This window comes from Ciona robusta, chromosome 4 (genome assembly GCF_009617815.1).
Source record: "Ciona robusta chromosome 4, ASM961781v2".
NCBI lineage: Eukaryota > Metazoa > Chordata > Ascidiacea > Phlebobranchia > Cionidae > Ciona > Ciona robusta.
This window is the reverse complement of record NC_143238.1, coordinates 6,571,570-6,584,971: the sequence shown is the minus strand read 5'-3', so window position 1 is coordinate 6,584,971 and position 13,402 is coordinate 6,571,570. Positions and strand designations below refer to the sequence as shown.

Below are 13,402 nucleotides of genomic sequence, written 5' to 3'. Positions count from 1 at the left end.
AAGCAACTTAGGTGTGAAGGGAAACTTAACACGGATGTTGTAAATATAGAGGCGGCAAACCAGCGCAAGCATCTTAAGGCATGCGGAGCGACTCCTAACACACAAAACGCTTCAAATGCCTGGGTTAACGGGCCTTAACGAAGAGCAAATTAGAAGTACAGGGCCACAAACAACTCTCCTGAGAGCAAACATGTTTCGAATTTAGGCCAGAAGATGCGCAAGTTATGTATGGCTGTCGAGCCTTCTGCAAAAAACTTCGAAAGATCTGCATTAGAAGGACGTGTGCTGAGAGAAAAAGTGGGACGTGTGCAAAAGATGTGGAAATGTAAACTAAAGGCATACTGACGCTACAAATTAGAAGAATCTTCACATAAGTACGGTCAAGCAGTAATGTTATATAGTAGGATGGGGGAAGTTGGGGCACATTTTAACTGTATTTTCTCGTCCCATGTGGTAGTAAGCAAAAAACATTTAAAGAATTATAAAACTATTTTCTCAAGACTCCCATAGACCGTTGATAACTGTTTAAACACGATCAGAATATTCGGATATTATGTGCGAAAGGTGTCCCATCTTCCCCCACTCTACTATATGCTCTTGCTACCCGCGATATAGTTTAATTCATAAACTACCAAAGGTGGGACATAAGCAAAATATATTATCGGTGTGGTCGGCTGCTATAGAATGTATAGTGGCTTAGCACATAACCTTTAGCACATAATATATATGTGTCCAGATTGACAACGGTCTATATAGTCGAGAGGATGCGACTTTATAACTCTCTAGGTGTTTTTTGTTTACTACTAAATAAGAATAGAAAACAGAATGAAAATGTGTCCCATATTCCCCCACATAACTATAAATCACCGGAAACAAAATCAAACATTTGAAGAAAGTATAGTCAGGCAACCAGCGATGCTGTACAATGGTGTTCGCGCCACCAAGCATACTTAAAAATGCCAACTAAGGAAACGCCGTGTCGCAAAATCCGCCGAATTTTTGCGCCATAGTCAGGAGTAATTATCCCAACAGCTGCAGCAAACAAGCCAACGTGATCGCCAAGCGAGCAGCCGGTAGCCGATGTTATCTTGGTCTAATCCAATTTGTTCAGACAAGGCTAGCTAAGCTGGCAATGGTTTAACGGATTGGTCATATCACAGTCGGCCCATGAACCGCTTTGATGGTGGCAACATAGGTTCTTTAAAATGTAAAGGTCACTGGAAGTTTAGAATGACACAGGTTAACGCTCACCGACAGCATTGTATATTTTATCGAAAAAACAATATTGGTTTTAAGTTACACCATTCTAACCAACTCCAGTTTTTTTTTTTACTTTTCAACAACCGTTTCCAGCCGCTGTTAATCCTGGTTTTAAGATCATCTTAATTGATACGGCGTTTGCTATCTTGGAAACCAAACCCAAACAGACAGGGGAGCTAATGCGTGAATTTAAGCATCGTGGAAGCCTCAGTCGTCACCTACATTTGGAGCTGTGCCAAAAGTTGAAGCATCTTAGTTTTTTGGGGCGTTTGCTTCTTAACTTGACGCGTACTAACCGCGGCTTATGCGATTAAAACGAAGTTAGTTTTCCAATGCACGAATATAGCATTCTAAATTTGCCAACTCGTGCTAAACTAGTGCACATTAGCGATGGTGGGGCAAAACGAGCCAAGTACCTCAATTTTAATGTTGTTTTACTTCCAAAACGTTATAGGGATAATAAACCAATCTCCCTATAGCACCTCACCCATATAGAAATTTAATACATATAAAAATGTTAAAGTTTAAATCCGTATAGCACTTCCTAGATGGATTAAGTTTAAATGAGCAATGGGACGACACCGGAACTTGTCTATACGGGAATTTTAAGTAGGCTTTCTACACTGACTACATAGTTATCTACTTTTATGGTTGCGAAGTTTACTTTACCACTTAGCTGGACACTAAAGATCAAAAGGCAACACAAAACTAATTGCCCGGAACGGTCAGGAATTTTAAGGTAGAAGTAGATCTATTAATAAGATAGCACACCGTTACCTTTACATGCGTGTAACTTGTTTATCCTCGCATGGCGGGGCAATTACAACAGTAGCTATAACACAATGTTTTGTTTTATATACCTTGCGCGGCTTACGAGTTAACACGTATGTTAATTTTGTGGGGGTGCTCATTAAGTTGGACGATTCTCGTAAAGGAATAACATTTAGAAATCAAGATCAATTAAGTGCTATGAGTGCTATAAATGCATAACCGGCAAAAAATCGAACAATGTTCCGCAAGATATATATTCTGTCTAATACGGCATCATCAGTGTTGTTCAAATAAAATGATTGTATCTCAGGTGTCACATCATAACAAAGCTCTTTGTGTTCTACAGCGCCTTTACTGATTTGAACCAAACGCCCAATAAAAATAAAAGCTGCGGCAAACAGATGTAATCTTTTAGAAAATAGGAGTTGACATTTTCATTTATTTTTGAAAATTTTCTGAAATTTTCCGGGAGACATCTGCACTGAGAGACCACATTCTGACAGCGAATAACCGGTTCTATTGTTCAGTGATTTTGAAAGAAAGATAACGAGTTGGAATATCTATAAAGTTAAATACGTGGCAACTCGTAGGCGGGCACAAGGTGTATATGAAACAAATGTTATATTATTGTGTGGGAAGATGGGACACCTTTAGCACATAATAACTAAGTATTATGATCGTATTTTAAACAATTAACAACGGTCTATGGGAGTTATATCTTTAACTGTTATTTGTTTAATACCAAATGGGACGATAAAATATAATGTAAAGGTGTATCATCCTTCCCCGGCCTACTGTATAATGCCTACTGTCGTTGCCCCGCTACGCGAGGAAAAGTAAATTACATTCATTTATCTTTTTGGACAAGATCAGTGGGACTCCCAATCTTTTGTGCAAACGACAATACACAACAGGCTTATCGCAAAAAGTTACGGACAAGCACGTACTCCATATGACTGGGTGTCTAAATAGAATTTAACTGGATTAAAACGTGGCGAGTCTGAGAAGAAAGAGATGACAGATTCCGTCCGGTTGCCCAAGGAAACCTATGTTCCGTGAAAACAGCGCATACGAGGGCGTGGTAACCAACGGTGACTTGAAGGGGTAAAAGGTTCGGAGGGTTTACGGTATCCTGTTATCTATAATACCGGGTTGAAGTCACGTACGTACGTAAACATAGATGAGACACACGTTTAACCATGGTTTTGTGGTTGGAGGGGTGCTAAAGCTCGTGACCCTAAGCGGATGGGTATTCCAACACGGGTGGTTTATGTAGTGATCATACGGGAACCTAATCACGTAAAAATAATTGCTGGGGTTTGGAAACGTTAAATTTGGGCATGTTTTTCAGGTACAGGCATGTAAGAGGTATTTTAAAATTTCCAGGTGAAAAAGGTTACGATAACGAGTGTAACGCGATTCTGTGTAAATATAAAGCGCCAAACGACCGGGAAAAAGGCGTGGGTTGTATCTTGGAAACATAACTAGAGTACAAATTTTGATGAATTGAATTTATCTCGACATTTATGCATAGCGTGCACATTTATAGATAAGTTCAAAAGCGTTTGTGAAAAACGATACTAATAAGACATTTGCATAGCTGATAAGATAATGCGATGAAGTTTAAGCCGCGCCAATTAGAGCGTGATGGATTGAACCTGTTATCTGGACTACACTCTGTTTTCAAACTGACCACCCAACCTAAAGAGCCGAAAGCCGAAGAAGACGGATCGGGTGAGGATTACGCGGTTCCTAATTTGGTTCGAAACCGTCTGTCATTCACCTCGTTAACACACACCTTGTGTGCATGTGGTCGACTGCCTTTTTCAGCCTAGCGTTGCTGACTAGTTAGCAACCCCCCGGGACGTGACGGGCAAATTAAATGGATGATGGAAACCAATATCCGATTAGCCGAGCGCTTACCTACTAGTCAGACAATCGGCATCAAACACAGAAACATTTTCACGACACCCGATACCCTTGTGCTCGGGGGTCGATCCGTCTTTATTTTACCGGGCAATGCGCGTTAGTCGTGGTTTACTCAATTAATATTCGGAGCTTAACGTGTAAAAAATTGGCAGTGGTAAACTTGGTCGTGTTGCTACAACACCCTTGACTCTTTTAAACGATAATTAATCTTAATCGTTAGCGTTTCGCGCACTGTACTTTGATCGGCAGTTGCTAAACGCATAACAAACTTAAGTAATATAGGCAGGTTACGTCATATGCGGAAGATCGATAAAAAGTTAATTTTCTTACCAAGACTTCAAGGTCTTCGGTAGTTGGCCCTTTAGCCGTCATAGTTTCGCCCTTCATGGATAGGCGCGGTCGTTGGTAATCGAAAGAAGTTCCTGCAACGTTGTATCTACCACTGGGGTCCAGCAGGCCAAGCTTTAGGTCACCATTAATGTACATACGCGATGGGTTGCCGGCTGATCGTAACGCTGGAAAGAAAATGATCAATTTAAAATGACTGCACGTTTTCATTATATAGTAGGGTGGGGGAAGATGGGACCTTTTCATTCTATTTTCTCGTCACATTTGGTAGCAAACAAAGAAAATTCAAATAATCATAGAACTGTATCCTCCCGACTCCCAAATAACGTTGTTAATTGTCCCATCTTCCCCCACCCTACTATATAGTACTGTGGAGGAAGATGGGACACCTTTAGCACATAATATTTAAATATCCTAAAGTGTTTTAAAGAATTAATGACGGCCTATGGAAGTTGTGAGGATACGATTTTATAATTATTTTAATGTTCTTTCTTTAGTACCAAATGGGACGAGAAAATAGAAGAAAAAGGTGTCCCATCTTCCCCTACTCTACTATAATGCTAATAAAATACGATAATAATAACTTTTATTTGTTCTTGCAGCAACATATTTTTTTTAATTTAACAACAATTTACTATAGTTTTATTGTATCGGTTGAATTTAGCAGCCACAGTCGTTATTTAAAGTTTTTCTTCAAGTTTTTATATATTTATACATATAGTATATTTAAAAAAACCTGATGGATTAAGATTGTGCATAAATATGGGCACCATTTCAACAGAATTACATTGATACCACAACGTTATGTGGAGAATGGTTGCGTAATGCTACAAGGTTAGGTAAAGGCTAATTTGACAAAAAGTATGGACTTCGCCACAACGTTGACTTGCCTAGAAGGATTAAAGCCAAGTTTTCCGCTATGTAAACGCTGAACTAAGCAAACAAAGTCGTGAAAACAATTACGTTAGTGAACCCAGTCGCTACGGACTGACAGAAAAACCGCTATCGGAAAGTCGCTAAAATTGTGTTACCAGCCGGCAGTAAATCGGTTAAAACCGCCGGGAAGTGGTTAGGAAGACAGGCGACCATATAGAGGACCCGGTATGTGGTAAACAACCGCTTCTTTGTCGAGACAGATTAATTTCAAAGCAGTCAAATCTCAGACGAACGGATGGACGGATGGTTGATTGCAAGGCATGCTGTTTATGCTACAAAGTAACGCTTGAAACACTTTAGCCCACGCCTATTACCCAGGTCATATATCGAAAAGTAACACTCTAAAATAACATTTTATTTGTGCCAAATACGAACCCTACTGTTAAAGAAATTGTGTCAGATCGATGTATTTAAATTAACCGTAACCTCCAAGTCGCTATAGTAAGTCACGCGTTCATTCATCTTCCGATACTGTAACCTCAATTCGTCAGAAACGTGAGCGGAAAAAGTCATGGTTTGAGTATCAAGGTCGACAAGGTTGCCCGCTTTCAATATATAAACCATAGCTCCACTGTTATAACGGGCAACATGTAGCAATTTTTCGTCATTAACAGCATTGGGCGACTTATTTGCAGCAATAATTAAAGTTTTAAGAGACCGGAACGGTTTCTTAAAGGGTCTTAAAAATAAAAAACAGTGGGGTAAGATAGATGGCACAAGCACATAAATTATCCAATGTGTCTTACCGCGTTTTGAAATATGAACGACGCAAAATGAGACAATTATTATCAAAAGGGACGAAAAGGGAGAATTAAAACATAGGCCGTTGTACCTAGTTCTCTAAAATTGTTTCATTTACAAAGTTTACCACAGAAACCGAATACCCGTTTTACCGATCACTAAAACAACATAAACAGAAATAAAACAGTCTTATATCCATATAAAAGCAGTTGGTTCTTTCTAACATTCGCAAAGTGTGGTCAATTAAAACCCCTTAAAGTAAATGAGCCTCCCAAACACGCGAGTCATACATTCCCTTTAACACCTCCCCCAGTAGCAGTTCAAAACAAATTATTTAATTTACAATTTCTCGCTTGTCAGCTCGTCACGTTAACCGTATATAAGTAAACAATTATGGAAAGCTAAGTCATATCTGCCACGCAAGTCATGGGCACAAAATGTGTTGTAACCTTGTTAGCAATGAATAGGCATACCGGGGTGCATGGGCCAGGCACAGTACACGCTTTGTATGCTATTTCTTAGGGTTTATGATTCGAAATAATTGGATCATAAGGGATTCTAACTCTGTTGATTCTAAAGATTTCACAGCCCAGTAGAAGAAGGGCATGCGTTGTTTGCGGAATCTTGGCCAAGTTATCCTTTATCTATCTATGCGCACGGGTGTCTGTTTTCAAGGAGAATTTGGCTACGAACGAAGCGCGAACACGGATAAGTCTCGGATCGCTTTAATCGGCGATAGCTGTGCAGAAGACGGGTTTTCGCAGCAAAACAAATTTCACGGTTGCCGAAAATAGAGCGACACCTGGGACAGGAGATATGAAACGTTGTTGATGCTGTATCGTTCGTTATGTTTATCTTATGTCGAGAGGCGTTAGGTTCTTGACTTTTAACGAGCATAAGACAATCATCTTCCGGCTACTATTCCTCGCAAAGTGGTTACTCGTGTCGGTGCTATCTTGGCGATACGATCGCCGGTTTAATGCAGCGTGAAAAGACCGTTTTGTTCGGACTGTGTGGTCGCCGACAATCAATCTGGACAGGGGAGTCAGGCGAGCACCTGCAACCATGCGTCATAATCGCATTTGTTTATGCACAAGCATTACAAAGATCCTCAAATGCCCGTCCGGTCAAAACATGCAACAGTTATCAGATGGACGAAATTCGGAAACTTTCTATGAGCGAATGAAGTCCGTCTTTGATATTTTGTCGCTTGTTTGTGTTCCATACATGGATAACGACTTCGGTTATGAATTAATTTCGCATCAATCTTACGACTCGTCATACGCTTTCAAAATATACCAAACGTAATGATCAAGATAAAATCGTACCATTTGCGCAATTTTTAAAGATTAAATATCTACCTATTGGAATCGGCTTGCAGAAATTTATAATTTATGAGTAAATATACCAGAACTTATTTATTCTCACATACCGTGGTAGATGATGGTTGTTATACCTTGGTGTTCTGTTTTATAGACATTTAAATAACAATAATTATGTAATGTGTTACTTGTTGTACCTATATGGTATAGGTTAAGATGAGTGGTATAGGTTAAGACAAAAAGTATGTAATGTGTTACTTGAGGTATAGGTTAAGATAAGTGGTTTAAACAATTACCAACGACCTATGGGAGTCGCAAGGATTTTCGAATTATTTAAATGTTCTTTGCGTACTACTTAATGGGACGAGAAAATAGAGTTAAAGGGTGTCCCATCTTCCCCCACCTACTGTTATAGCAAGATGTCCAACTCACCGATACAGCTCTTGCTTTTCCTAACTTCAGTAATGTTAACTCTCTCAGCTCCAGCAGGAATAATCACAACTCGGTGGAAGTTGTGACTTAAGTGGGTAGGACGGAAGATCCCTGGTTGAAAATAAAAGTCATTTTTTATATTTAATAAACATATGATTTTTGGTTACTTTTCGACATGAACGCATGGCTTTTACAAAACTATACACTGGGTATATACATATAAACATTTAAAACCAGATTTGTACTGGTCACCAACTAATGAATCACCCTATCTCTCTGTCTAAATCAATACTAAGAAAGAAAGGTTTAAACTTACCGTTAAAATATGTGCAACGTTCCCTGTTGCCCCCGCATACACCACATTTGTCCCAAGTTGCCCCGGATCCGAATTTCCCGTCGCAACCAATTTTCTGCAAAGGAAATACTTTGGTATTAAGTTGTTTAATGATTAAGTAATGGGCTAACTCTGGCCTAAATCACAAGTCGCTTGAAATGAAGAATTCGAAAACATCAAGGGAACGATTCTAGTTTAAAATCGTAGGACTTTACCAATATGAAATAGAATTCCCGTATAATACTTTTGTACAGTCTTTCTAATCCTATGCGTCCTGTATTGTTGGTAAGATGGATACCGTTAGCGGATAATGTCTTAACTTCCTTTTTAACAACAACGTTTTTGAGTCGTGAGGATACGGTTATAACTCTATAAAGAGGCTTTGTTTACTACCAAATGAGCCGATAAAAGAGAATAAAAACAGGGACTACCACACGCCAACTTAATATATATTCCTTTAGGTTCAAGCGCAACGTGAATATACACAAGTTATAATGAGAAAATTCTACCTAGGCGAACTCTGTCTTGCTTGGATTAAAAACCACTGCTTTATATACAAAGTGGTCAACTTAAATATCCAAAATAAAAAGTAATTTAGCAAATCCGTGCAATAAATACGTCACGATGTTTCAGTGAAGGTGTTTCGTATGTGAGATAAATATATAGTAGGGTGGGGGAAGATGGAACACCTTTTTGTTCTATTTTCTCGTTCCATTTAGTGGTAAACAAAGAACATTCAAAAAATATAAAACCGCGTTCTCACGACTCCCTTAGACCGATGTTAATTGTTTAAAATATGATCAGGATATTTAAATATTATGTGCTTGAGGTATTCCAACTTACACTACAGTACTTTACAATATTTCTCAGCAACACAGTAGCATTTTTAAAGGTTATTTGCGAGTGTTTATAAGCCGACAGACGGGTATTCCATTTCAATTGCACTTCTGCGGTAAGAGCTTGGTAGAATTAATGCGTTGTGGGGGGAAGATGTTTGCTCAAATTTAAGGTCCCATCGTTCAATGTCAAAGTAAAATAAGACCATTGGAAATCAGCGCACCTGACGCCTATTGTGCAGTAAAATACTACAATAAGCATAAGACCATACCCTTTGTGGGGTTGGAGCGAGAGCCACTAATTTGGTAGCAAATGATGCGCTCAGCCCGAAATAAATAATCATTTAACTGGTTATCGCGTGCCCTGCCGATGGTGCTGCGGCCCGGTTAGAAAAACAAGGTATTGTCCGTCGCTGTCGCGAGTCATTTTGAAATAACAAACCTAGCATTAGGGATGTACTTTCATAATGGTGGTGACTTATTGTCGGCGCGGGTGGTAAGGCCACGGCCGAGCAGCTCATCTCAATCAACAAACATTATTCGAGCTCGGCGCCAATGTGAAATTAACCGGCAAATCGGGCAGACGTTATGCATACCGGATTTGTCGTGTTGAATTAATTCATTAGCAAACGCTGAAGAAATAAACAGACAGATATAACACGCGTTACAAGCAGTTATGTTCTGACACTCTGCTCCTTTGGGAGTTTAGTTTAAGCTGGTTATGATGGCAATGAAGGCGTTAGCTAAATAAATAGGCTATGACGACGACGCGGTCTACCCCTCTTACCCTGAGCTGAGGTTAATACACACTTAGCAACAGCTTTGAAAATAATCGACCAGATATTTCAATCCCTGGAATTGCTGTTGGTTTTATTTTCAAGATAAAATCGCCGAAGGTTTTATTTTAATTAAATTTTAAGCGGGCGCAGTCGGAGATCATTGTAAGAAATGTCTCCATTCATAAAGTTTACAAACAAAATGTCAAAGGTACGACGTCCGTGCCACTAAGCGGGTGTTAATTCGAAATAATGCGGATGTCTTGGCAACGTATGGACGGGGAATCGGTTTTGAGGCCAAACAGGCTTACCTATGCAAGTGTAATGAAAGTGACAGACTACAGCAAACATAAGGTATTGAGAATGACCATAGACCTGCTTAGAATGGAAAATGATTGGCCTAAAGGTTCAAACGTCTGGCTCTTGCACCTGTTAGGAAATAGATGCGGTAGATTCGGTTTATCGTGGTCGGTGATAAATCAAAAGAAGGCGAAAAGTAGTTGTTAAAGTGTCAGATATTTTGTTTTTCTTTGTATTTTACCACTCCGGGCATTTTACAGCAGGATGCTATGAAATTATGCGTGAAGTTTTAAACGCAGTCGTTTTTTTGTGTAGAAAACAGTCGGGCAAAAACATATATAATTTCTGGCAACAACCATAAACATAAAGGTCGTTTTCCTAGACACAAAAGGTTCTCTAGGTTAGGTTCAAGGTTAAAGGACATCAGTAATCTTGATGTCTCAACCGATGGGGCGGCAGCAACCGGATCTATAAAAGCAATCCATCAACCATTGCATGTCTGGCGAAGTAAACATCAATTTTAAACCTATTTTCAATCTCCGTTCACCTCGAACCGCATTGACTGTTATTCAATTTTAACCAAGGCACTTTTATATTCGACACAAACTAAAATTAACGTCGGAGACATTGGATAACTCAGCGTAGGCGAATAATACCTCAAGTTGCATTGGAAACAATGACCAGCAATTTTACTAATTTGAAAAAATTATCAAAAAATATCCCTCGCGCAAAAGGCATTTTTAAACTAGTTTTCTCGTTGCATTAACCATGGCCTAATGATTACATAGGTCTTGCACGAGATAAGCAATACAGACGTTTGTGGCAATCCGTCACTGCCAGTTGGCCCAAATTTAAATTAAAAATGACGCTAATGAAAGAAAGCTCAGGGCGAACCTTGCACCGTATTGATCAAAGTGATCAACAATTATGTATCGTAGGAGAGACCGTTCGTAGAAATGTTAGGGAGTGAAACAGCTGCTTGGAATAACAAGGCAACGATTGTGTGAGCTTGCTGTCCATCCATCAACTCATGTCATGCGAGGAAACTATGTCTTTCCGTTGCCGGAACCAATAACAAATTGTGTTGGGTGGACGAGGGAGTTCGGGTTCAAGTAAAATCGGACGACGTAAGGCGACCAGTGATAACTTTAGCGATTTGTCAATGTCAAAACTGCCGTGATCGTTAGCGTTGTAATGACACGTTGATCCCAAAGCGTCTGTTCACGCATTGCATTGTGTCAAGCAGCAAACGGGCGCTAACTGACGTATTAGTTTTACTGTTATGAGTTTTGTTAAGTTTTAATCCTTGTCGCTGCCGCGCTTTCGTCAAGTGAGATAAACGGTCGCTGGTGCTCAGTCTTAGGCGCCGAAGTAGCAATAGAAACGGATGGTACGAATGCAAAAAAAGGTTCCCGGGCACTGAGCGCAGCAGGGGCGGAAAGAAAATGACGTAATTGTAGATTAAACGAGACCACAAATAAACTAACAAGAACGAACATCGGAGAACACCCTCAGCGAAGGCGACGGACATTTACCAGAAATTCGGGCAGAAAGAAGCTAAATTGAGCCACTTGCGCGTCAGAAACGGCTTTCCTACGGCTTTTGGCATCGGCCGTTTTCGAATTACGAGGATTATAACGCATCCCGTTCTTGAGCGGCCGGATTACATTCAGGCCGACTTGAAGTTGAATAGGAAAATCAAAGCGGTTTTGAGTGATCTGTTATCATAGGGATGCGAGTCTGGTTATCTTAAAACAGCATTGGGCGTAAACAAGTGGGCTTAACTTGCTTTGATATTGGGCAATGTCGTAAATTAGTTTCACCGAGTAAGCTGGGCTAAGTTTGCGATGAAAGCGTGCGGTTTTGCTGCCAAGATAACGAGAGGAAAAAAACAAAGAAAACCTATATACAAAGTCGAAAAAATAGAACTTCAAAAATCCCGACAGTTTAAAACACCCAACAGAAAGACATTAACGGTAATTCAATTTGATCAAGGTTACTTCGAGTGTTGGATGGTTTCCAAATGCTTGGCGGGACGATTTCGTCATAGTTTAAATTGGGAAGCCCTTGTCTTGTGGTTGAATTCTAATTTAAGCAAGTTCAAGAAATTGCGAGACAATGTTGATGAAAAAGCTAATTTGGGAAATAAAATTCGGCAATATAGCTTTTTCGGCATCATCAAAGTCGTTGGGGCTGCAATTAGATGCGCTGGGGAATTAAAGGCGGCAGTTTGCCAGTTCTGTTTTGAACATCAGTGTCAGGTGAGTGGATTGCTTGCGGAATTTGTAGCGAGATAACCGCAAGATTAACGCCTTTTCTACGGAATGCGGGCTACTGTTTTTACAACACGACACGCCGCGTTGGGGTTTAAGGGCCCGTGGTTTAGCATTCGGGAACGGCGTCGAGGGGTTGGGTTGGGTGTAAGGCGCACTGCGGGTCGGAGATACTGGCGTAACTAATTGAGGTTGAGATCTTATCATGAGATACATATTCTCACCTTGAACTGTGTGATGTGGCAAACACCAAGTTAACGTTTAAGTAGCAGAACAAACATAATGCCGATTACTTCGCTTGCATAGAATACATACATCGGCTAGCTTCCAAAAAGCGGTTTCTCCCGCAAGCCACATAAGTGCACGCAATGCATGCGATACTATGATGTAGTATTGTAATCTGAATCTTATGGGTCAAGTAGACATTTCATTGATAATTGAACTTTAACGAATTAGGAGAATCTACCTGACGTCGGTCGTATAACTAACCAGACATCAAAGGCTACTTAAGTACATTAAGAATAGAGAAAGGCTGGAGATCCCAATACACATGGGCGGGCAAAGTAAATTTAACAGCAATATGCAGACGCTGCTGTTTTCCTAATGGCGCCTTAACCGTCGTAAAATAGAACCGGCGGTGCAGAAATTAGAAGTAAAACACAATAGAGAAACTTAGAAACACAACGCCCACGTAGCTATATTTGGCATCAACCACCGTAGTGTTACTCTATCCTCGAAACTCGAACTAAAGGTAAGCAATACCCTTAACTTACAGAGCAAACAGGGCAAAGAAATTTCGCGGCTTAGCAGTTCAATGATGTGTGGAGATATCACTGGTATTCTTACGCCGTTCCCACTGAACGTGTGGGGCCATATATACATTGTTGGATGTATGGGTGATCGTTTATACTTTTACTGTTGAGTAAACAGAGTGAAGCTGCTACGCTAACAACCTGCAGCGAGATAAGCCTTAGATTACTCAGTACATTTGCATTCCTGTGAGTTTGATCTGTTGGTGGTATATTCCGTGACGTTAATCCGTTCGCCTTGCCGCGCCGGACTATATAGGCGTATAAACGGGGATGGGCAGCGGATCTACCGGCGCAAAGGCATGATACTGCTAGTTTAGCGCTACCATTGTGGG

The 13,402-nt window shown here is 40.2% G+C and overlaps 1 protein-coding gene across 4 annotated transcripts in view; it reads right to left on the bottom strand.

Moving 5' to 3' along the window:
• LOC149737156 (thrombospondin type-1 domain-containing protein 4-like) overlaps positions 1 to 13,402 on the bottom strand; it is a 38,198-nt gene that overhangs the window by 10,480 nt on the left and 14,316 nt on the right. For all 4 annotated transcript variants that reach the window (XM_089877495.1, XM_089877494.1, XM_089877496.1 and 1 more), the window contains 3 exons: positions 8,056 to 8,149; positions 7,740 to 7,850; positions 4,291 to 4,475 (listed from right to left, as the gene is read on the bottom strand). In XM_089877495.1, the coding sequence (XP_089733621.1) occupies positions 4,291 to 4,475; positions 7,740 to 7,850; positions 8,056 to 8,149 (390 nt within the window). The remainder of the gene's footprint in view (positions 1 to 4,290; positions 4,476 to 7,739; positions 7,851 to 8,055; positions 8,150 to 13,402) is intronic.